The following is a 25,046-nucleotide window of genomic DNA, read 5'->3' as shown; positions in this document are numbered from 1 at the left end:
GTCTCCTTCTGGCTTACTCTCGGCCCGAGCTGTGTAGCCTTTGGGCTGCTGTTCCCGCAGACCCTTTGTGGGACCCAGCCTTTGATGCTCGGCCCTCTTTCCACGTCCCGTTGTGATAAAGGAAGTTGGCGATGTCAGGATTGGCAAGTGAGCTCAGGGCAGAGGTGGCCTCTGCGCTCGTGTGTGTCCCGGCTCCTGGTTTCGCTTTGGCTTCAGCCTGGTGTTTCCATGTTGTCTTGTCACTGCCCAGTTGCTTTTGATGTTTTTGAAGGATCTCGTCCGGCTTTTTCAGTCTTTTTCAAGGGGAGGGTCGGCGTGAGTAGCAGCCCGCGGTCGGGAACCACGGAAAAGTTTTTTATTTCACTCCGTGTCGAGAGTCTGGACTTGGACCTGCTGTCTCCTGTGGTGGCCGCTAGCCACAGGTGGCTGTAGAGCTAAAATTAAATTAAAAGTTCCATTCGACAGTCACACCAGCCCTGTTTCAAGTGCTCAGCTGCCACGTGGGACAGTGCAGACAGAGAACCTTGTCACCGCCGCAGGAGGGCCTGCTGGACAGCGCTGGCCGGACCCCGAGGACCCCCTCAGGGACTGGCCGTGGCCCGCGCCCGTGTCGGAGAACCACTGGCACAGGCGTCCTTGCTGTTTAGAGTTTGACTTTTTCGGAAATCTGCCACGGGCTGGCCATCTGTCCGTAAAGAAAAGGGCCAGGACAGTGGCAAACCGGCCTCGTTGTGGGGAAGGGGCGCCCGCCACCCTTCCTCACCAAGACTGCCGGCCAAGTGGACAGGCTTGCGAGTTACGTCGCCCTCTGACGTGTTGAAACGGGAGACGTCGCTGTTTGCGCTGGGGCCCGGCCAGGGCTCGGGGGACTTTAAGGGGCAGGGACTCGTGCTCCCTGGCCGATGTCCTTTCACTTTCTCAGCCACCTCTGACAGCTGCCGCTTTCTCTGTCAGGGTCAGACGGCGCAGTGCTGTGGCGTCGCGTAGCTCTTTAAATAAGCGTTTTTTTTTCAGTTGCCAGTAGTAAGGATGATAGAAAACTGCTTTGCACTAAGAATTTTGAAAGGTGTATAAATGGGAGTTGTATGACAGTGCCTAATACGTGAGTATTATACTTAATTAAAGTTAAAATAGGAATCTTCAGTTTTATTTTAAAACTTTGTGGCAGTTTCCAGACATATGCGAAAACTGCGTATCCATTACCACCTCGACAGTTATCATGTAATTAATGTCGTTAACTCTCTTCAGAGGGACCACTTTGTGTTTAAAAGATGTGACAGCACTTGCTTTGGGGACCTGTATGCTGACAGTGGACAGATATTGTGGCCTCTGCTGCAATGCGACATAACAATTCATGACACGTTTCTTTAAGAAGATGGGGAAGGAAGAGGACGTGGCTCCAGAGGTGTCCCGTAGTCCTAGTGACGCGGACGTTAGTGGCCTGTGGACTTGGAACTTGTAGCGGAAAGGTTCCGTCCGTCCTCCCCTCCCTCTCTCCCTCCCGTCTTCCTTATTATACTCGAGTCGGAGTAGCCGAAGCCGGCCTCGCCCTGCCGAAGGGGTTTCGTGCTCCTGCGGGCGGCACACGCGTGCCCGTTCGAACGTAGACGGCAGGGTGGAGGAGAAGCATGCAGCCGTACTAGGGCAAGGTTCGTCAGAGAACTATGCTTAATACGGTAGTCTTCATTCCAAAAATGATTTTATGAAATGCTGAAGAGCCATGAAAGAATGTAAGATGTGTGTGAGGCGTCGATCAGGAGAACTCCGAGCCCCCAGAGGAAGGACACCAGCGTCCCCACCGGTGCCCTAGCTTAAGGGCTGGCCGGCTCTCCGTTGAGGGCCTGCCGGGAAGCATTTTAGGCTTCGCGGGCCACACGTGGCCCCTGTGGCACACGCGCAGTCCTGCCGTCGTGGCGGGACAGCAGCCATGGACGGCGCGGAGAGGACTGAGCCCCAGTTTTCTGTCTGGACCGTCAAATTTGAATTTCATATAATTTCACGTGCAGTGAAATATTATTTCTCGTTTTTTTCCAGTCGTGTGCAGTGTAAAGACTGCGCTTAGCTCATGGGCTGTGGGCCCCGGTTGGGGTTCGCCATGGAGCACCCCCGCCCCTCCGCGGGCCTCTGCGTGCCCCCGTCGCGCCCCCGCTCCCCGTGGAGCCGTAGGCGGCCGCCCCCCTCCGCCCCTTAGCTCCTCCCCCTCCCCCTCCGGGCCCTTTGACCATTTGACGGCGCTGGTGTTTGACTTTCCTCGACGTTGCTTCCTCACTTGGCCGTGGGCCGAATGTCTGTCTGTTCAGTGCTGTGTCCCCGGCTCTTAAAACCGGTCACTGAACGAATATCGGATTTATCATCTCTCCTCTCCGTGTCAGTTGTTGGAGTCGCACTGTGTGCGTTTGTGTGACTTGCTTTCCTCTGCTCCGCGACTCTGAGACTCGGCTGAGGGCGTGCGCGCTGTCAGGGTCCGTCCGTCCGTCTCCGGCTGTGAAGGCGGACGGCAGGGGACGGCAGGGGACGGCAGGCGGGACGGCAGGGGACGGCAGGGGATGAGCCTGCGGCTTTTCGCCGTCGCCGACGCCGCCCAGCACATCGCCTGCCTTCCGCGTGCATGGACACCTGCAGCCTGTACGCCTCGGAGGGCAGGTGCCGGGGTCGGAGGCCGGCCAGCCTTCGGGTCGCTGCGTCACTGCCAAAGCGCTCTCAGAGGCCTGTACCAGTTTCCAGCCCCGCCGGTGAAGGGGGGGGACTGCCGGGGGCTCCCCCTCCTTGCCGGTGGTCTCATTTGTGTGGCTTGTGCAGTCCTGCCATTCTGGAGAGTGTGTCCTAAGGTCCGTTTGTGTCTGTAGATTGCGTTTCCCTCGTCGCTGAGGCCGTCGAGCCTTTTTAATACGTCGGCCGCATCTCTTCTCCGAGGGCCTCGTGAAGTCACGGGGCCCATTTTCCTTTGCATCTTTTTGTCATTGACGTGCAGCTGCTCCTTCTGTGTGGAGAACAGTCCGTTGTCACTATGTGAGTCGTAAATATTTTCTTCCAGTTTGTGGTGTCTTGGAACTAAAGTTCTTAATTTTAATATCAGCTTTATCAGTATTTTCCCTTATGAGGAGTATTTTTTTGTCTCACTTAAGGACTCTTTCTTTACCTGTGGGTTAAATTTTGATATGAGGTGGTTTTGTTATTTAGTTCATAAAGCATTTATTCTATTTAATAAATATGTTCAATATTTAGCTATGTATTCTAATTTCTATTAAGATTCCTTTGATGACTCATGATTTAAAATGTTAGATAAATTCTAAATCAATGAATTGTTCTACGTACCTTGTGAGTTATTTCTAAAATTGAATCGTACTCAAAAAATGTGTTCTGTATGGAATCAGTTCTTTGAAATTAATCTTATCATAACTAGACCCGTATCAGACTTCACTTTGGCTAAGGTCTTGGTCTAACTCAGAAACTTCTGGGCACCGAGCTACGTAAACTCCAGCTCTATGTAACTTATACCTTGATTATGCAAAATAGATCAGAAGACTAAGTTTTTAGTAATAGTTCCTTACACTCGGTTTCTGCCTCTGGGAACACCTGTGGCGTTCGCTGGCCCAGGTGGGGGTGTGCATGCGCTCTGGCAGCTTTCGGCCTCTGTTCTGCCCAAAGCGAAGCTTAAGGACAGGTGACCGCCTCCACTGCCGGTGTGGCCAGCTTGGCTGACAGACGGGGGGCTCGTGCTGAGACGGCAGCTGCCTGCCTTTCAGTGGCATTTGTTAATTAAGCTGTTTAATTTTACTTTCTCAGGGACTGTGGAAAAAAAAAAGGAAAGAAGATTTTTAGTTTATGACCATCTGAGGCCATTTGGGCGAGTGCTCCTTTTGGGTGTCCTTTTCATTTTTGTTTTGTTTGTTTACAAAAAGTAAGATTAACTTGACCCTTATAAAAATTAAATGAGTCAGAAATTAAATTTTGTTCCTTCTCTAGAGTCTCAAGTATTAGTAACTGCCGCCGTGTGGGCATCGTGGTTTGTATAGGGGGCAGGTCTTTCTAATAGAAAGAGCATCTCCTGGGGAACAGGAGACCTGGGTTCAAATATTGGCTCTGCCTTTGGTCATGTGACTTACGACAAGTTGTTGAGTTTTCGTAATTCTCAGCGTCCTGTTCTGTAAAGTCTGTGTTTATGATCTCGGCCTTTGAGGTTTTACGTACCGTTAGCACGTACCGCGGACACAAACGCACCGTGCTAGCGTTAGACCTTCCCTAGGCTCACGTCGTGTGCTGCCGCCGAAGGCCCAGTGCTCTGCCCGTTGTGTGTGTCCCTGGTTCTTGAGCTGGTCTGTCCGGTTCATGCACTGATTCAGCAGTCATGAAACACCTGTCTCGTTTCTGGTACAGGATTAAGACCCGAGGGGACCAAGACTGGTCCGGTTCGGTGACGTGCAGCACGATGCCCACAGTGCTCATGTCATAGCAGGTGCGCTGAGGAGCCGAGGGCACGTCCCAGGGGCGGTCAGGTTCAGATGTTTTCTGTTAAAGGCCAGACAATAGACACTTACGGCCTCGTGGGCCACGTGTGGCCTGTCACTTTTTTTTAACTCTTTAAAAAGTTCAAAACCACTTTTTAGCCCAGGAGCTATACAAAGCTGGCTGTGGACCATACGCAGGTCCCAGCTGCCAGAAAGGGACCATAGGCACTCAGGGGACGGGGCGGCGGGGCCACAGAGGGGCCTCCCAGACAGTGGGCACACTGGGGCAAAGCACAGAGGTGCGAGAAGCTGGCACTTGTGGAACTGAATGTTTCTACCCCGTGTGGGGCACAGGATGGGTTGGGTAAGACAGAGGCGAAGCTGACGTCACAGGCAAGATCAGTGTGGTGTGCACATGATTCTGCTGTAGAATGATGTGCGTGGCAGGCAGGGGCGTGCGTGGACTGGAGTTCGGGCTCCAGTGACGGAGGCGTCAGGGAGATAGATGCACCTTAGAAGGCGAGGGGCAGACCCGTCATCGAGGAAGTGGCTGCTCACGGCGCCTAGCCATGAAGTGACGGGCAGAGTTCAGACGGCCTGATTTAACAGCTCCTGTTCTTTTAATTATTTAACTACGTTGCACAGACGAAGGAGGAAGGCCTTAATTAAGAGCGAGACTGAGGGTCTGGAGAGCAGGGGTTGCTGTGAAGCCTGTCTCTGAGTTCATCGCCAGGCCCTGAGCAGGTGACCGGGGCGCAGGGTGGACGGAGGGGTCCAGGGTCACTCCAGCGTGGCTGCCGGCTTTCTCCTTTGGTGATGAATTCACAAAGCTTGTTTTGCTCTTAAGCACATACTGATGATCAGACTGTTGCTTTGAGGAGGTGACATTCTCTCCTAGGTCTGTGAACCCTGGAAATGGTAAGAGGATCGTGTGTGCGTGTGAGTCGTTTTCCCTGGGGAGAGTCTCGAGGGCTTTCATCAGCTTATCAAAAGGAGCCCAGCCCCCAGGGGGAGCTGCTCTGGTAGACTGTGGACATCTGGCGCCCTGCAAAGGTCTGAGGCGGTGGGGGCAGGCTGATCATCCAAGTAACAGGAGTGTGACTTTAATATAATACATCCCACACTGCTAAGTGAAATGCAAACACAGGCAGCTGTCTCCTGAAGTGAACCATTTCAACCGGCAATTACGACGTTTCCCCTGGGCTCCCTTCCCCCTCTGAAAGCCAGAGCAAAACAGGATTTTGGTACGCAGGGGCCAGCCAGGTGTTTGGGGTGCTAAGTGGCACCGGATGGTTTCATCGTGCTGTTGTACATTAGACAAAGCTAAACTCTTACGCCTTTAGGCAGTAGTCACATGGCTACGAGAGAGACAGGTGTCACTGTGAAGTGTAGGGGATGCCAGTGCCCCAAACGAGCGTGGTTTCTTCTACAGCGAGTCTGAAACAACACCTAAATCGCGTCGTGACGGGGAGCTCTTAGGTGACACCTGCAGGAGAGGCAGGGCGGCTGGTGAGCAGTTGTTGAAGCACGAGCACCGGGCAGTTAACCTGGCGTTCCGGAGTCGAAGTGGCATCGGGTCGCGCTCGACACCATTATCGTGTCATTTAGAAATTACAGACCGCAGCAGACTGTACAGATTGTAGCAGTCCTGCGGAGAGTCGGTGAACTTGGGGGGAGGTGGCTGCCTCAGAGGGGAGAGGTCAGAAATGGGTTTATGCCAGCGAGGGTGTCTCTCTTCCTGCCGAGGAAGGTTGTGACCTCCATGAGGGCAAGTGCTGTGAATGGGGACGATGTAGTGAGTGGTGGAGTTGAGCGAAGGTGCCAAGCTGGACCGTCGAAGGCGCCGCCCGCGAGCCGCCTGGCTGGGGCGGCCGTGACGCCGTGCTCGGGCCGGGTTCGCAGTGCGCCGTGCGTAGGCGGCACGTTTGCTCTCTGTGTGGAAAGGACAGCGTCAGTCGCACCTGTCGGGAGTTGACCTGGTAGAACAGGTCGCAGGAGGAACTCAGTTTAAACGTAAGTTGTCTATATTCGAGTTAAGTTTGTTATTTTGTTTTTTCATTTTAAAATTATGGTCGACCTACAGTATTATATTAATGTCAGGTGTAGAACGTAGCGAGTCATCGAATTAATCTCTGACAGCTCACGGTGGATTATTTGGTTGGCGAAGAGTTGATTTCTTTGATTTGCATGTTCCCCAGGAGCCTGCCCTTTTGACCGTTTTGCTGGAAAGCATTCACACTTTCCTCTGGGTCTCCCCCCCTTTATTCTTATTGCTTTACATAATCTCGAATTTTAAAGGTCGATCTGAATTTAGGGATCTGATGTTCCCGAGTGCTCACCGAGTGCTCAGTGCTCACCGTAGAGACGAGGGAGGGCGAGTGACTGTTCCATGGTGAGTGGGGAGTGCCCTCACGACGGTATTAGCTATCTTGACTTTTAGCTCAGAGGCGACACTTTTGGTAGATGAGGACGGTGTGGAGACAACTCGTAAAACTCAACTCGCCTATTCATTGGCGGAGGGGAGATTGAAACAGTGGACACCGTTGGCCAAGTGGCGTAAGCAATGGCCGTCGTTGACCGTTGCCCGGATCGTTCCCAAGCCGCTGTGCTTGCCGTCCATTCGTTTATTTCCGCGTTACCTCGGATGTCTGAGAACCACGAATGAGACTTACGTGTTCATACGTTCTAGGTTTTGAAAGACATTGTGTTAGTTCTTCTCACCTCCAGTTGCATTTACGGGGCTTCCCTGAGGCTCTCTGGAGCGGTCTCCCCACGCCGGCCCTGCCGGGTGACGAGAACTTCTCCAAAGACACAGCCCCTGCCCTCATGATGCTTCTGGGTGGGTCAGTGGTTCTGAAGGGAGCTTACTCAGAACCGCCAAGGAAGATGTCTTGAAAACGCACGTGCCTGGGCCGTCCTCCTGAGCTGTCGAGTTTTCGTCCTGGTGCAGAGTTCAGTCACTGCATTTTAAATCACATCCCCGCGGGTCGAGAAGCGCTGCTCTCGCGTTGGTGAAAACGTGTTGTGAATCCCAAAGACCTGCAGGCCTGGGCGCCCCCGTGACTCTGAAGGCTCGGCGACTCTCTGGAAGGACTCAGAACTCGGGCGGCCGTCACACGCGCGGCCGTGGCTTCTCACAGGGAGAGGGTGCAGATGACAGTAAGCAAAGGGGTGGCGCCGAGGGCGGAGCCGGTGCAGTGTGGCCCAAGGCTCCCCTATGAATCACACTGGCGGCACAAGCTATCCGCTGAGACCAAAGGCCCCAGCCAATCGAGGGTGACCCTAGCAGGCAGGAGGTCCCAAGGGCTGAGGGGCTGCTTCCCACGAGCGAGCTGGGCAGCGGGAGGGGGGCCTTCCTTTGGGCAAGTTTAGTCCTTGAATACGTGCAGCCTGAGAAAGTAAATTACTACTTCTGTCATTGCCGAGGAGTGTAAGAAATTATAGCTTTTAGGTAGAAGATACGGGTTGCAATCACATGCAGTGTAATTTACTACAAACCTAAAAATCAGAAATCCTGCACATAAGATGTCTCTAGGAGTGTGTCACATTTGACACCTGCCCTAACGTTTTTATCAGGAATTTGCATGAAGATCAGGAGTCACACTGGGAGATAGCTCATTTTTTGAATCAGAATTTTAAAATATTTTGACAGGTGGTAACGAAGTGCTAAAATCAATAAGGTAAAATTGATCAGGAGTAAATGTAAAATGGCAGACTTACTTTGAAAAGGAAACCAGCTGAGAAAGGTAAGACTTCTATTAAATTCTTCCTGATCCTTGCCCGTCAGCATGTCGTCGCGTCGAGGTTCCTCACTTCCAGTTGACGGTTGGTCTGTCGGGACCATTTTCCAGCAGTGTTTGCTCACTTCACGGCTGTCACGTTTCGATAATTCTTGAAGTACTTCAGACACTTTCATTATTATATTTGTCGTGGCGGTCTGTGATCAACGGTCTGTTATGTTACTATTCTATTTTTGGGAGCGCCATGAACTGTGCCCATATAAGACGGTGCCCTTAATTGATCAATGAATGTCATGAACTTAATCGATAAATATGTCCTTATTGCTCCGCCGACCGGCCATTCCCGCATTCCCTGTCCCTCGCCCTCTTCTCTGGCCTCCCTAGTCCAAGACACAACAATATTGAAATTAGACCGATTAATCACCCTGCAGCGGCCCCTAAGTGTTCCAGCGGAAGGAGGGGCTGTGTGTCCCTCACTCTAATTGAAAGCTGGAAACGACCCAGCTCAGTGAGGAGCCTGTGGGACGCTCGGCGGGCCGCAAGCAAGGCCTCCTGTGCCGGGGGGCCAAGCCGTGAGTGTGAAGGGAAAGTTCCTGAAGGAGATTACAAGTGCCACTTCAGCGAACACACGATCGATAAGAAAGCAAACAGCCTATTGCTGCTACAGAGGACGTTTTAGTAGTCTGGATGGGAGATCAGACCAGCCACACCCCGATCCAGAGCGAGGCCCGGACTCTCTCCAGTTCTGCGAAGGTGCAGGAGAGAAGCCGAAGCCGGCCGAGGCTGGTTCGTGAGGTTTCAGGAGAGACGCTGTCCCCATAGCGTGGAAGTGCGAGGCGATGCCGCAGGTGCCGGTGGGGAGGCTGCAGCCCGTCACCCGGGTCTTCCGGGAGCACTGATGGGCGCAGCCACACTGACCAGCAGATTGTTCAGGGTAGACAGAGCAGCCTTAGACTGGAAGGCCATGCCGTCTAGGACCTTCGTAGCTGGCGAGGAGAGGTCAGTCCCTGGCTTCAGAGCTTCAAGGCCACGGCGAGTAGGGGCTGATGCCGCCGTGACTTTTGTTGAAGCCGGTGCTCACTTACCATTCTGAAAGTCCTGGACCTGTAGGAGTTATGCGCAGTCTCCTGCCCGTGCTCTATAAACGGGAACACAAAGCCCGGATGCCAGCACATCTGTGTACAGCACGGTTTACCGAGCCCACGTTGAGACGTACTGCTCAGAAAAACACCCTTCCAGACATCACTGCTCAGTGACAGTGCGCCGGGCCCCCGGGAGCTCTGACGCGCGTGCGGGATGGGTGTCACCTCCATGCCTGCAGACACCGCGTCTGTCCTGCAGCCCACGGATCTGGGAGCGACTTGGGCTTCCAGTTCTCCTTCTTTACAGAATATCTTCTGTGAGGACATAGGCCGTAGATAGTGGTTCCTCTGATGGACCTAAGCAAAGTAACCGAAAACCCGGAAAGGACCCCCCATTCCAGATGTCATTGAGAGCATCCATGGTTCACGGAGAGGTCAGAATGCCAGCATTGACGGGAGTTTGGGGAAGTCGATTCCCAGGCTCATGGATGACCCTGAGGGGCTCAGGACCAGTGGAGGAAGTCACTGCGGATGCCGTGGCAACCGCGCGAGAACGGGACGTCGACCTGCACACGTGACCACCTGTCGCCTCACGGGTGACCGGAAGAGCGGTTTCTCGAGGCGGAATCTGCTGGTGAAGATGCTGCGGAGATTGTTGACGTGGCAACAAAGGGCGCAGAATGTTCGCAGTGCGGCATGGGTTTGGCTGGGGCGCAGCGGGGGGGCACGAGCGCAGGTCTGCGGGACGCGCTGCTCTGGGGCGCGCCCTGGCCGCCGCCGCCGTGGGGGGCGCTCGTTCGCGGGGCGCTCGTGGGCCGATGCCGGCCTTTGTCTCATCTCGGCGTCGGCTTCTCTCGATTTTCTTTTTCCCGAGGAGTTAAGGGCTTCCTGTCCGTCCTGTGTCGAGTGAGTTTGGAGCGGCCCGGCACGCAGGCCGGTGCGGCAGGAGACCCGTCGTGGGCGGCCTCCTCCCCTGGCTGCCGCTCGCCCTCCAGAGCCACCAGGCAGCGCGTGCGGGCGCCGTGTCAGGTTTTCTAGCCGCGTCCTCCGCGACAGGCAGGACGGGCCCTCCCGTTCGCAGGCTGCTTCCGCTGGCCGGCGATGCCCAAACGCCTCTGTGTCCCTTGATCAGTTCTCTCTCCCGGTCCCTATGGGAAATGCTCCTTTTAATGACTTCTTAGGTTGGTTCTAAAGGCCCTTCTTTCCCCGTCTCTCTCAGGTAGATAAAATGACCCCGAGATGCAAAACGCGACTGAAGGCCGGCCTCGTCGCCAGTGTGTTCACTGTGCCTGTTGACTCGTTGGCGTAGAATGGCGCGTCTCTAACATTGTGAAGACTTTCTCACGATAGGATTTTCTGGGGCCGTCATTTGCAGTGCAGCGTGGACAGTGTGGCGAGCTCGGGCACGGGCTTTGGACAGGTCTTGCTTTGAGGCTCAGCTCCGCCCCCCGCTCCTCGTGTGACGTGGACGGCGTTGCCGAAGCTCCGACTCTGTCCTCCCCCGTTCAGGGGAGGTCGCCCTGACTTCTGCACATGTGACATAACGGCGTTCTCAGGACGTGACCAGTCGTGTAAATCATTAAAAACTTACTCTTTAGGGAAGCGGGTAGAAGACAGGGGCTTGATATCGTATTTCTTCTCCCTCGTTCCGCCCAGCATCCTGGGAACGAAGCCGACCGTGAGGTGGCAACGCCATAGAGCTTGGAAAAAGCAGTGACCGCAGGGGTCTCATGTGCGTGATGTGCTTCCTCGTCAGGTTCCCTTTGACTGCTATGGGAAGAGGGAAGAGAAGCTAGGCGCATTTCTTGTAAATCGTCATTTGACTTCTTCACAGAGCTATCGTGGCCTTCTGAACTGTGAGTATAATTCTCTTGCTACACTTGTGTATTTCCTTTGTTTTGTTTGACTTTTTTTTTCCCCACCTGCCTTGGGGTTACTTTGACATACAGTAGAAACAAACAAAAGATAATTGATTTTGCAGAGTAGGTGAGGGAAGAAGTAGAAGTCGTTTAGTGACTTCTGTGTGTCTTTTTTCTGATATAGGCAGTATTATGATAATGGTTAACAATAATCCTACTAATAAAAACAACAGTAACAACACATGCTTTAGAGTAGTGCCTGGTACACTGTACACACTCTAAGTCATGACTGCTGATTGAGACCTCACAGTCACCCTGTGAATAGGGTTCCTCTTCTCCCCGTTTCACATGCACGTAACTGAAACACAGAGAGGTCAGAGGTTATTACGGTGGATTCGGAGCTGGGACGTGGGCTCCATCCGGCTTCGGCGTGTGCGCTCTTATTCTCATGGGCGCTGGATGCAGCTGTGGCTTCCCGTACTGACTCTACTGAGCACCTGAACCCGCTTTCTCCTCTGACAAGGGGCGTTGTTACAGGACCACAGCTCCCCTGGGAGGTGTACCGTGCTCAGCGCTCACAGATGTTAGTGGTGATTATTCGCTGGTATTTTCCCCATTTAATGAGAAGAAAACCGAGCCCCAGAGAGATGGGGTTATTTGTAATTCGTTAATTTGTAATGTTGGAATTGGTTTTTGCTCCACAGTAGAGAAGTTGTAGAAGTGAGTTTCTCTCCCAGTTTGTCTATTTTCATACTGCTTATTCTGGTAGGTTAGTGGTAAATTGAGGACAGGCAGCTGATAGAAGATTCATAAATCTCTCGGGCGTAGACATTGGTAAGCATTTTGTATTACCATCATGTTGCTATGGTAAAAGCCTCATGAACTTGGGCTTCATGGATTTACAGTTCGTGATAATTTGTAATCATGTTGAATTTGACTTTGGCCATGTCTTTGTGTGACATTTCCGAGGGGCAGGGAGGGCCCTGGATTGTGTTTTTCGTTTCCGTCTGAGGGTCAGCTCACTTTCCTCCTTTGTTCTCCCCAGACCCACGCCTGTGTCTGCAGAGATGAGGCATTAGGGGAAGGAAGTGATGTCATGCGAGTCCAGTTTCCCAGCAAGGCCTGGTGCGTGGCTCCTGTTTTTGCAGGCCCCCCTGCTCTGTATGGGCTGCGAGAGGAGCCGACTCCGGGGGTGCGCCGTGCCGGGAGTGTCACGCTGCAGGCGTGAGGTCACAGACCGGCCCCCTTCCTTGACTCGCCCCTCGCGGTGCGCAGTATGTGTTTCTTCCCACGACCACATGTGATGTGCATTCAGGTGCTGGTCTATTTCTGAGAGTCTTTGGGGGCCGAGGGCTTGTTACTCCATCTCTGTATCTTTTCTGCTTAACCCACAGATAGTTTTCATTAAATGTCGAACGCAGGAATATTTAATACCACACAATAAATTCTCTTTCCTTAGATCTGAACAATGATAGCAGCTTTAGCCGTTAGAACGAGTCCACCTCGGTAGAGCAGAAGACAGTTGTGTGGAGAGGTTACGCAGAAGTTTTCTTCTTAGTGTGATGCGCAGTGGACGAAGGCCGGGCAGATGACCAGGTGAGCAGCAGTGAGCTGGCCAGTAGAGATGCAAGAAGAATGTCCCGTAGGCAGTTGGAGATAGGACCTGGAGCTTGGGAGAGCGGTGCCAGCCGGAGGTGGAAATGAAAGCCCAGTGCCACCCTGTGACGCCCTGAGGGTGTGCGCGCCTGCGCCCTAGGGCGCTCCGCCATGCCAGGTCCCGCTGCTCACCACCAGGGGGCCGCCTGCCGCAGCTGCGGTGGGGCCTGCCAGCCGGGGCCTCAGGCAACCGTGGTCCGCTGTCTAACGGGAAAGGCCTTGAGACTGTTGCTACTTGCTAAATGAGGCGAGTGATCACACCACGGTCAGTTGGATCTATAAGGTAAAGAAAACTGTACAGCGATGGAATAAAGTAAGTCGGATAAAATCACCTTCAAAGTCAATTCGAGCAGTGTCGGCATTAAATGACCACCTGACTTGCTTTTGACGATTCTGTTATTTTGATCAATATAAGCTAAAGAACCCTCTGTGTTACAGCATTTTTATTTAGGTTGAAATTTTTGCAGTTTCTTGCCCTGTCCTGTGTTATCATCATGTCTCTACCTGTATATTTGAAAAACTAAAGTGGCATCTTTTTGCAGATTCCAGGGAACTTCCTAACAGTTTCTAAACCTATAATTTAGCTTTCTCTCCTGTATGGTAAAACAAATAAGAAATGGCCGTTAATCCTCTAGTTCAGGATTGTTGAGGATTTCGTGCCCTGTTAGAGTCGCATTTCCCTTTGCTTCTGCACATCTCAGTGCTGCATCATTCAGAGGTCGCGCGTGCTTCCTGGTGGCTCTGCCATGTGTCCAGCATGCACTGCGGTGGCTTTTGCATGCATTTGTGCAGGGGGCATTGCCGACCCCAGAGGGCCGGCCCGTGAGCGCAGGCTTTGGTGACAGGTGTTGCGTAGGGAAGAGAGCCACTCACCTATTTCATGTTCTTTCTGCGGGCGCATTTCTGCTCCTCCTCTGTCCCTTTCGTCCTCGCCGTGGGCCAGTCATTCCCTGTAGGCCGAGTGGGGCCTTCTTCCTTGGAACAGCGCCTGCCACAGAGTGGGCATTACCCGGGCGTCATCATGATGCCATCCTTCTCGCTGGTAGTATTGCTGTTGCCGTTACGTTGTTCTATGACTGGCTTGTGGTCACTATTCAGTAAGTGATGGGCCTTTCTGCTGTCCTCGTTGCACAGATGAGCAGACATAGTCAAACGATTCTTTGTGTCACGGACAGAACTGGGGCTCCTTTGTGTCTTCCAGTTATAAAATCAGTGCCTTCCTTGGCTCCGGGTGGGTACTGTCCCAGGTGGGTACTCTCCCTGGAAACCTGGCAGCGTTCGGAGTTTCTCCGGAGTGATGTCAGGGACGTGGGGAACTTGTTACGAAGCTTTGCAAGGAAAGCGGGCGATGCCAGTGCCGTCATCTCGCGGAGTGCGCTGCTTAGAGACCTGTCGTTTGTCTTCCAAAGGTGATTGTGTCCCTTATTATAACTAAATTTCTTTAGTCCTTACCCCGTTTTTGTGGCAGAAAGAGTAAGACACAGTGACATGGAAATGATAATTCTAGGAGTCTGAATGGAAGTAAGTTTAGGATAGGATACCTAACGTTCCGAAGTCAGGGTATGTTGTAATTATCAGTTGCCAGTGGAGAGACCGTATTGTGAAGTGTTGATTTTATTTACATCTGTAACTTGATTAATGCACACATAAGTTTTGAATTATATATACACACACATATATGTGTGTGTATATATGTGTGTGTATATATATGTGTGTATATATATGTATATACATATAATACGAATTACATTTTTCTGTTACATTCCTCCCGTTGTGCGACATGGAGCACGTACCAGCACTTTACTCCTCAGGGGAGCATTGGGAGCTCCGGCGTTACTGCCTACGGCAAGCAGATAAAACCCTGCCAACTGGGTCAGAAAAGGGGCCGCAGACTTGTGTTTGTATGAACTGCTGTTGGTGACATTTGTAAGTACTTCGTTTAATAGTTCTTTCCCAGCGACGTCCTCATGACGGCTGGATTTCTGTAGGGAGGCCGTTCGGACAGGCCGTGTAGTGTTTGGCACTGTCCTTCTGGCTTGCCGGTCTGGCTCCTGGCATCGTCTTCTAATGGTTTTTATCTACTCTTACACGGGATTTTTATTTTTGCTCTACTAAAATTTGCAGTGGGAGCTCTGGTAGGAGCATCAGAATACTCCAGTCGAGTGATTTATTTTTTATGTGGTTGGGAGAGAGGCGATCCATGTGGTTTTCCTAGATTTTATTTAAAGGTTTTCAGTAACTTTAATTCACTTACTTATTCAGTAAATAGTTCTCAAGCCGCCTGTGCCGGGTCTTGGGGGTGGACCGAGGTAGGCCACGCTCTCAGAGAGCTTCGTGTCAGGTCCTGGCAGTCTGCGTCTAGGTAGCACCTCTGCAGCCGTGGCCTCTAGAGCAAACCAGGAATCCCCTCTGCCGCGTCCTCGTTTCTCACAGGCGCGGGACGGGCGTGTGGAGGATGCCTGCGCTTCTTACTCGCCATCTTCGTGACGCGGCCCCAGAGAGGATGCGTGCAGACCAGACACGGTTCTTTCCCGCCATGCAGGTTGCTCTGTGGCGAGGACAGCCAGACAGTCAATGTGGCGTGTAAACGAGTCACATGGGGTTCCAAGGGGGCGTCAGTGCCGCGGGGAGGGGGAGAGTAAGGCGAGGTAAGCGTCGGGCCTGCAACCTTAGATGAGGTGGTCGGCTAGGCCTCGTGGAGTAGGTGACATTTGGGCAAAGACTTGGCCCAGGGGAGAGAGTGAGCCTTGTGGCTCTCTGGGGCAAGAGTGTCCTGCCCGCGGGGACAGGCAGCGTGAAGGCCACGAGGCCCGGCCGTAGGGTGTAGATGCTGCTGTAGCATCTCTCCAGTTCGGGGCAGGTCCCTGTGCCTGCGTGTGTGCATGTGTGTGAAGACCCGTGGCTTCCTGGATGCCGCGTGGGCTCAATGACACCGTGTCTCTTCCTGGTTGTCTTTACACATCTTTAAACAATGTGATAGCACTGATTTTGCTTAGAAGATGTGGGAAGTAGTTGCATCAGGATTTAGTGTATAGAGTATCGTAAGTGACTCGTCGAAGTAGCATTGATTTTTGACTTTTGAGAGTCATGAGCTCTGAGAGACACCCACGGCTGGCTTGGGTGGTTTGTGCAGTCAGTTGATGGTTCAGATTCAGCCCCAAGCCCTTCTCAGGGGTCTGAGTCGGATGTCAGACTTGCTTCGGCTCTTATGACAGTGGCCGTGGACCTTTTATGTCCTGGGCCCTCCTGGATAACGGTGGAAGTGGGGGTATTTTTCATGTATTCGAATTGACCTCTCTGCCTGTTTCTTCTGTTCTTTTTCTAGTTTGCTTGCCTAGGGTTTTCTGGAGCCCTTTTCTTCCCAGTGTTGCCCGGGGTCAGAGTTCACATTGGTGAATGATGTGTTTCCACTGGGGCACATAAGAGGTCGCTTGAGCTCTGGCTGCTATGAGGAGCCTGCGTGTAAAGCCCGGAGACAAAGCCGCCATCAGGAGGAGTGGGTTAGGAGTGAAGCAGACTGGCCGGGGGCGTCACAGGCCACAGATCGGGCCCCTGTTCTCAGCCTTTGTTCGGTTCGGCTCTTGTCTTCACAAGTTAGTGAATTCATAAAGCCTCAGGCACGGTCACCGTTAGGTAGAGCGCTTGCTCTCGGTTTGCGGGGTTGACCACTAACGGAGCGGCCCGTATGTTTGTTGAGCTTGACTGTATTCCATATGTTCGGACGACAAAGGATCTCGTTGCTTATCATCTTACCGCCGAAGTGGAATGGGTTCAAATGGCCGAATCTTTGGGATGACCTTGACTCTGTCTCAGTTTGCATGGAAAAATAAGTAGCTTTGCCTTTTTGAAATGTTGCCAGTACAGATCGTTTCTTGTCCTGCTTCTTCAGTACGAGTTTCTTTCTCGCTTATACCTCGAAGCTAAGAACTGATCATGCATTTCATTTGCCTCAATGTCCTTTAAAAATAATTTAAAAAGATTTTGGCAACCTCGGATTCTTGTCTCTATGTGTTTTCCAGGTAGTTTTATATGTTTACAAACTTACTATGAAAGTATCGATCTGGAAAAATGGTTTACCTCAAAAATATTCGGGTTCCTATGGAGGTATTTTTTACACTTGTTTTGAATGTCGCTGAGGATTTTTTCTTTTTTTCAAAATGATTCTTATTTCATCAAGGTCACTATTTTAACTGTAAGGTCAGAATTAGGCTGGAAGAACGCCAAAGGCATAACTCGGAAAACAGTGGGTTTGCGGGCCGCGTTCCGGGCCCTACCTGACGCGCCTGCTCCCGGGCCGCGATCTGGGTCATGCCTGACGCGGCCGCTCGCTTCTGGAATCTGTGCCAGTGTCAGTTTTGCAAACAGAACTAGATGGACTGAGCAGAAGGGGGAGATTAGCATGTTAATGAGGCGCTGGCGGCTGGCCTGCCTCCCCGCCCTCCGTCCCCTCCTTCCCCGGCGAATCTAGGAGCGCAGACCCGCGGGTCACGTTACCGGCTGCTTTCCTCCGCGCAGTGGCTCAGTCTGGCCAGGATGGTCTGTGTTTCAGATTGCGGAAGCACGAGAAGATTCTGTAACTGAGAGGCAGCCTTCAAGCTCCTGCAGGATATCACAGCAGCGACACCTCCCAGACTTGGCTTCATGCTCTGAAACGCGGGGCGCAGGGGGAGCTCCCTATGGGAGTGATGGCCTGGGGCTCGGTGTGCAGACTCCTGGCGCGGGCCTTCTAGCCCGGAGTTGATGTGCTTGGAACTGGCGGGCCAGGAGGCCCCGAGGGCGGCGGGGGCCGCCCGCATGGAGAGGAGCGGCTGCAGCCCGTTCCCGCTGTGCTGGGCCGAAGGTACGGGGAGCCTGGGGGTCTGGGCCGTCTCGGTCTGGCTTGAATTCATGCTTTTGCACTAATGGGTAGGGTAAGAGTCTCTGAGAATTTACTTTAGATAGATTTACAATTAAATTGAAGGAAAAATGCAAATGTGTGTGGTATGGGTTTACAGCTATTTCATGAAACCAACTAGCTTTTTCAAATAGGAAGTAAAATTATTTTCATGGAAATACATTTTAAGTGAGTAAACTCTTTTTAGTGCTCAGTCCTGTGTTTTTCGAGGTTTTATATTTTATTTTGTGTTTTAATCAAGGGATCCATATCCATTCTGTGATGTGGAAGGTTTTAAAGGATAAAGAGGCCAATTTTAAATAGGACTGTAGCAAAAAAGTAATATGGATTTTCTTATTTCAAAAGTTAGTTTCTATTGCTCACTGTAAAGACTATGTTTACCTTGAAACACTGTCTTATTTTAAGGTGACCTTATCACCAAGGGTCAGCAATGCTGTGAATAAAGTTTTCCACCTGATAATGTTAGGGATTTTTTTTTTTTATGTGAGAATAGAAATACAAAATGTAACATTGTCATTATACTATTCAAGACAGTACTTGGGGAGCATGTTTAGAAGCTGAAATGCCCTGCAATTCATGTATAAATAAGACTAAAACATTCAGTAATGAATGTTTAACCTGGGCGATAAAGTCCTTAATGAAGAATTTAATAAGAACATTATTATTTTTAAAATCATACTATTTACATACATATCATGTTACTCCACGCAGGAAGTCTGTTCAGTAGGCAGGGCCTGCCCTGGGTAGCGGGGAGCAGTAGCCCCACCAAAGAGGCCGATGGGTCAGCGCCAAACTGCGGGCTCACCATTAAATCGATTTTCATTTATTGATGTCATTAATTATCTATTAATTCTTTTCTAGGCTTTTAAGCATCTCTAAAACAAATGGTATTAGAACTCTTAGTATGCTACTGTCTGAACAAAGCACCTGTCACTGTCAAATAATTAAATATTCAGAGTAAAGATTTTGCCGAGTTAATTCAAACTCTTGAATTTTAAAAGGCTTTGGGTTTGGGAACTTTTAAAAATTAGGTTTAGGAACCTCAGGTCTAGTATAATTGAGGATGGTCAGTAATGAGTGCCCAGAGGCGGAGTTCTCCCCTTGATGAAGATTTCGGTCCCTCCCCGGGCTTGCTGGGGTGCGTGGGCATCACGCCCCCTCCATCGCCGCCTGCACGCACCCTTCACAGCAAGGCTCTGCTCTCAGTCACGAAGTCTAGGCAAGGGCCAAGACCAGGGGTCCAGTAGCAGTGGGATAGTGACTGATCAGCTGCTGGGTTTTTAAAATTCAAAGTGACTTTAGAAATAGGAACATCGGGAGAGAGATCGTAGCGTTTTCACTCTTCCCAAAGTGCTGGATCGAAGCAGCCGAGTGTCCCACTGTGCTTGCCGGGTGGCGGAGCACGTGAGTGGGGCGCTTTTCACTGAGTTGCCGTTCTGAGAGAGGTCGGGGTCGGGCAACGTGGCAGGACTCCGTGTAGGAGGCGGGAGAAGGAGGGGGTAGCGTCAGGTCAGGGTCGGTCTCCTTTGCAGGGCCGGGGCAGGCCCTCTCCGCAGATGCATGGTCTTGCCTCTGGGTTCTTCAGGAGGAGGTTCTGAGCGCGCTGAGAAGCCCGTCCCGGTGCCCACATGGCTTCCGCAGCGAGCCCCGCGCAGGCGTCTCGGTACCTTCCCCACCTCCTCGCTTACTCTCCTGCCCCAGGACAGGGAGACCGGAAACCTTAGATTTTATTCTGGTTGATTTTTGTCATGCGGTCAAGATAAAGATGTGGTGTATAGGAATAGGCTGGATTGGTTATTTTCAAGTATGAAAGTTACTATTTTTAGATAAAGACAAAGTAAAAAGCCCAACTCCAAAGAATAAACAATGTCTGTTTGCAGCTGGGTGTCTGAACCTCACCCTCGATCTTATCGGTCCCATTAACCTCAAAAACGGCAGTGTCCCGATTTGAGAAGACACATAAAATACTTATTAGAACAGGCTAAAAATAGTGATACAGACCTATATTCGTGTACTTTGAACCGAAACCTTTAAGATATCCTTAAAGCTCCCTGGGATCTTTTTTATAATAAAGTTTGTTACACTGTTAAATTTGGTGTGAAGAATCCACCTTAGAGCCCACCCGTGGAAGATTGATTACATTCTAACATTTTGAAAAGGACTTTGTTACAACATGTATTCAACTGTATCATAATTTCTTAGGCTTAAAGATGGTTTTGGTTTAGAGCATTGGAGTGAATGTAATGTTCACAGCGCTGAGTTTGGTTGCAAAGATTAAATGCAGAAAGCCCTGCTTAGAAAGTTCTTTGATTATATCAGAATGTACATTATGTGTTTCACCGTTTGAAAAACTGGGAAGGATTAGAGGCGTCAGAGCTCTCGTTGTTAGGAATGAGTGTGTTGATGTTTTTTCCTATATCCTTCAGCAGTGGATTGAGATTGAAGATACTGTTAATGGTTCGTTCGTGTGACTCTGGATTCTGTGGTTCCCCTGAATCGGTATTTTAAACTCGCCTCTTCCCTCCCCCCATCCCGCCCTCCCTCCCTCCGAGCAGCTCAGGGCACAGCCGTCTTCTCGTCTGTGTCTCAGGGCTCCGGTGTCAACTGCCTCTTGACGTCTCCGTTTGTATTTGTCACGAGCATCGATCCTGACCTGCCAGAGACGAGCCTCTTGTCGTCCCTGAAATCCGTTTCTCCCCACGTCCTCTCTGTCTCAGTAAGAATGTCGAACCCACATCGACGCAGTTGTTCATGCCACAGACACAGGAAGCCTCCGACACCTCCTTCAGTGCGTGATGAGTCCGCCTTTTTACCCCCCGATTGTCTCTGAAACGCGTCTTCAAGTCCTCACCTTCTCTCCCTCCCTCTCCGCGGCGTCCGCCTGGGTCCACGCAGCCCTCCTCTCCCTCTGGACCGTGGGGGCGGCTTCCTGCTGGTCTTCCGGTTTGCTCACGTGTTCATCCTTCACACAACTACCAGAATGATTTTTTGAAAACAAATCTGTTGTGATTTCTTTTTAAAACTCCCCAGCGGCTTCTCGTTGGAATCAGGTGGAACGCGGGTCCTCAGCGCGGCCGCCAGGCCTCCCCGGGTCCGGCTTCTCCCCCGGACGCAGCTTCGGGCGTCGCGTCTTGCTCCTCGGCGGCGCAGTCGTGTTGGCTGTTCAGTGTCGTGGAGACCTGATGCTCTTTCCTCTGAGGCCTTCTGCACCTGCGGTCGTCTTTTCCTTCTCTGCCCAGCCGACCCCTACTTCCCTTTCCAGTGTCAGCTCAGGTGATCTCTGTCCCTCTCAGCCTAGCCCAACCCCTCCCTGAGCCGTCCCTTCCGGTCCTGCCCAGCGTTTACCGGGGCTGAGCGTCACCTGTTGTACTTATATGATTTCTCTTTTCTCTGGTACGTCGATTGTGTCAGGTCGTTTTCTGTTTTTCGGAAGTAACTGACACTGACGAATATCACCGTGACGCGTGAAGAAATTCCCGGTAGGGTAAGCTAATCCACGTGCCTCAGACAGCTCGGCGGGAGGAGTCTCCCTGCAGAGACGCCCACGCCGCATCCTAGTTCTTAGCAGACGGGTCTGGGTCAGGCTCCCAGGGTCGCGGCCCTGGGGATTCTCCCTGGTCCTCTGTCCCTCCTGTGGGATCGTGGCCGTCCAGCGTGACAGCTTGAGGGGCCAGTTGACTCATGGGGAGACAGATTAAAAATCTATATGTGAGCATATAAGATATTTTATAATCGTATTTATGTACATACCAAGATACCTAGAAATTTACAGTAAGACGTATTAAATACTTTCTGAAAGGGTGAGCACAGAGCTCGGGGACCGGCTCAGGTGCCCGCTGCGTAGGAGGCCGTCAGCGGGTGCCGAGCGGAGCCCCGCGGGTTCTCCAGCTGCCTCGGTGACGTGAGAGGCCGCGCCCCTCTCCACTCTTGCGCCCCCACACCCGTCACAGGCTGCAGCCGCACAGCACTGCGGGCACTCAGCTGTCTGGAAGCACCTGCTGGGCCCCCTTCGGGCCCCCGACGTCCTTGCTGCTCGTCCTGCGTGGAACTCCGCTCTGTCACCGGCAGTCCTGGCTGGTGACACCCAGCGTGCCTCACAGTACGTGGCCGTGAACCTGGGAGGGCCGGGTTCGGATCTTCCTGCTCTTCAGATCCACGTGGTCTGACCTGTTGTCGGCACTCAGTGATTTGGGGGTGAAAAGACACCCGAGTCGGTGGGCGCTGAGCCCTGTTTGGTTCAGGCAGATGGGGCGGGGAGGGGCTCCGCGCCGTGAGCACCAGCGGGAGTGTGCAGGAAAGCGTGTCTTCCCTGCGGACGGAGTCAGAGTGGCGTCGAGGCTCCAGCGAGGGCCCAGTGGGCCAGGCTTGCTCTCCCGCCCAGTTTCTTCGAGGTGCAGGGCTGGGCCCTTCTTCCCAGGCCTTCGCCTGGCCTCTCACGGGTGGCGTTCCCGGGGGTCGGTCCCAGACTTTCTGTCTGGTCCCTGCCTGCCGGTCACACGCTGCTGTCCCTCTCCCTGGGCAGCCTCATCCTGCCCTGTGGCTTTGCACGCCTCGTCCGCCCCTGTCCGTCCCTGCCTGCGCTCAGCACCTCGTCCTCTGGTCCCTGTGAGCCCCCAGCCGCTCCATCGTGGAGTCCTCGGTCGTGTCTCTCCTGGTCTCCTTCCTTTGTCAAGCTTTTCACGTCGTGACCACTTACTCGTTGGTACATGTCAGCGTAATGTGTTCGCATCACCGGCGTGTAGCACGGAGCGGGTATGTCGCTAAGCGAGCTTCTGACAAACCGACAATGTGAACGTAGAAGGCGTCTCTGTCACTGCGCAGGGGGAGTGGGGTCGGGGGGCCAGGCGGGCAGCGAAGGAGTCGAGGACGGGCGGGCGGTGCCGGAGCAGGAGCGCAGCCGGCTGCGCGGCCGCCTCCCTGTCCCTCACTTTGCAGTTTGTGCCATCGACTCCCTCCCCGCAGAGGCGATGCAGTGAGCATTAAAATGCATTTGCCTTTCGGATCCTTTCACTCGTCCTTGCTCTGTTTGGGGACGAGAATGCTGCTGTCCCCCAGGGTCCTTTTCCTGTGCAGCGTTAGAGCTTTCAGTCGCTGTGCGTGGTTTGCTCGTCCGCGACCTTCCCCGTGAGGCAGGGGCGCCGCGTGGCCCAGTTTGTGCCCTTTGCCCCAGACTTCCGTCCGCCTTCTGTGTACGCCGCCCTCTCCAGGCCCCGGCTCGGACAGTAAGCTACGTGGAAACCCTGGCGACCACCCCTTTCGATTGGGGCCGTCCTCCCCGGTCACCGGTCGCCCGTCTCTCGCGCTTCGTGTCTCCTGCGCGGATCACCCTCTGGTTGACGTGTCTTGGTGGTCCCGCCCCGCAGAGGCGCACCCCGGGGGCGGGGGGGCTGGGTCCTGTCCGCTGTGCAGTGGCTCCTGGAGTCGAATTACTTTCTCGTCTCGCTTGTTGGAGCTGCGTTGACCGAACAGATCAGTCTGGGAAAACCGGCCCGCGCGCGGCCTGAGACGTGTGTGCGTCCGGCTCGAGCGTCGTCTTCCCTTCCTTCCTGCTGAGAGTGCGCAGGAGAGCGCGGAGGCCTTGCCGGTTCCTCGGTGTATCGTCAAGCAGCTCTCGACCTGGTATGGAGGAATGGATTATCGTGTGTCCTTGTTGACCAGGGTGATGCCAGCACGCTTCATTAGCACCCTCGCTTTTTTTTCCCCTAGGAAATAAAGTCCTGCAGTACTGCCATGTAGGAAGACCAGGTGCCGTAGGTGTAAAACGAAACAAAACAAAACGGTGCCGCCGGGACCTCATGGGAAGCTGGTTTACTTTTTCACTGTGACAGTCTGCTTCGCAGAGTCGGCAGACTCTGGGAGAGGCCGAGCGAGGACCCCGGCTGGTGCGTGTTTTCCTCGTCTTAACTTTCATCGCGCACGTGGGGGAACGGGGTCCCCGGTGTCAGGTTTGAAACGTCCCTATTGTTCTTTTATAGGGCAGGGTTTGGAAGAAAATTCTAAAGGAACACCTGTGCTTAATTTGGTTATTGATTTTAATAATACGCTTCAAATGTACCACATCTTGTCGTTGCAGGGGTGGTGATCTGTTGTTCCCTTTTTGACAAGGATGCATAAGGCCGTGCAGTGTGACAGGAAAGATGCTTCTCTGGGGCCGTGATGGTGCTTTGAGGTATTAATTAACCGGCGGGCCCGGGAGGACTTCCGTAGAGAGCAGGCCTACTTAGCCGCCCTTCCCGCGGCCTAGCGAATTCAGGTCGCCCTTCTCAGACAGTCGCCACCGGCGCAGCTGGCTCTGCTTCTCGGGTCTTGCCGAGCGTTTCGCCTTTGTCGTCTCCTCCCCCGGGAGAGGTGTCATCACTTCCACTCTCAGGTGAGGGGTCGGTAGTGTCTTCGGAGTCGTGTAGCCGCGCGTGGGGAGCGTCTCGCTCAGATGTCACTGCCCGTGAGGCCGTGTGAGACGCGCCTCTGCTGGCCAGGTGGAGGCTCCGGGGCCACCCGGGGCCCACTCTTTCCGACGCTGGTTTTTGTGACGAGGCCAAGGACAGTCTCTAGGGTAGCTTGTGCGTAGAAAGCAAGCAGATGACTGAAGGCAGCGGCGACTCGGTCTCGCTTTTCTGAGGGGCACAGCGAGCCAGCGGGCATCTTCAGGGCCGGGACAGTGGCCCTGCTCCTGCAGCAGGTCGCTGTCGGCACGTGTCGTTCAGAACACCGCTCTGTGGAAACTTTCTGATGGAACATACCGCTGGACTGCTAGCCAGTCCTCGTGCTCACAGGCAGCTTTCGCTGTCCCCGTGGCCCCGGGACCCGGCCAGGAGGCGCGCGGTGCGAGAGACTGGTCCAGGAGAAAGGCGGTCCGGACACGGGGCCCCTGCCGCCGGTGGCAGCCTCTGCCTTCGAAACATGAGACCAGAGCCGAGGGGAGCGGAGAAGACAGTTCACGGGCAGCGAAGCTGAGACCCCAGGCGGAAGGGAGGCCGAGCACGGGGCGACACCTCCCAGTCTCCGCGTGCGACCCCGCAGAGCTGGGAGGAGGCGCGCATCCGTGACAGATGGACAGGACTTGTGAAAGCACTTGCGGGAACAGGGCGTTAAAGTGCGGGAGCAGCAGCGAGGAGTGATGCGGGGGAATCCCTCGGAACGTGGAAAGGAAGGACAGGTGGAGGAGAAGAGAAGGAACTAGGGTGAGGAGTGTGGAAGGCCCACCCTCTGGGAGCAGGATAAAACGGCGTCACGGATGGGCGCGAGAGCGTTTCCGGAACCGGAGGGTGACGGTTTCTGGATCGACGCTGCCCCGGTATCGAGGCCCCTGCAGCCGCCCCTCGGGCTGCCTGCTCACCCTGCCAGGGCTGAGGTGGCCTCCCCCAGCT

The 25,046-nt window shown here is 53.2% G+C and overlaps 1 protein-coding gene across 6 annotated transcripts in view; it reads left to right on the top strand.

Annotated features, from left to right (window-relative positions):
• The window catches only part of PTK2 (protein tyrosine kinase 2), a 131,386-nt gene that overhangs the window by 8,536 nt on the left and 97,804 nt on the right, over window positions 1-25,046 (top strand). For 2 of the 6 annotated variants that reach the window (XM_036233078.1, XM_016133569.2), the window contains exon 1: window positions 15,417-17,625. The exons of 2 other annotated variants lie outside the window; for them this stretch is intronic. In XM_036233078.1, the coding sequence (XP_036088971.1) occupies window positions 17,526-17,625 (100 nt within the window). In that variant the 5' untranslated portion in view covers window positions 15,417-17,525. Of the gene's footprint in view, window positions 1-11,026; window positions 11,127-12,174; window positions 12,255-12,588; window positions 12,726-15,416; window positions 17,626-25,046 lie in introns of those variants that run through there. 2 more of the 6 variants (XM_016133580.2, XM_016133577.2) reach the window with 2 other exon arrangements.

This window comes from Rousettus aegyptiacus, unplaced genomic scaffold, assembly GCF_014176215.1.
Source record: "Rousettus aegyptiacus isolate mRouAeg1 unplaced genomic scaffold, mRouAeg1.p scaffold_m13_p_15, whole genome shotgun sequence".
NCBI lineage: Eukaryota > Metazoa > Chordata > Mammalia > Chiroptera > Pteropodidae > Rousettus > Rousettus aegyptiacus.
Note: the sequence above shows the minus strand (reverse complement) of the source record. Positions and strands in the feature narration are given on the sequence as shown.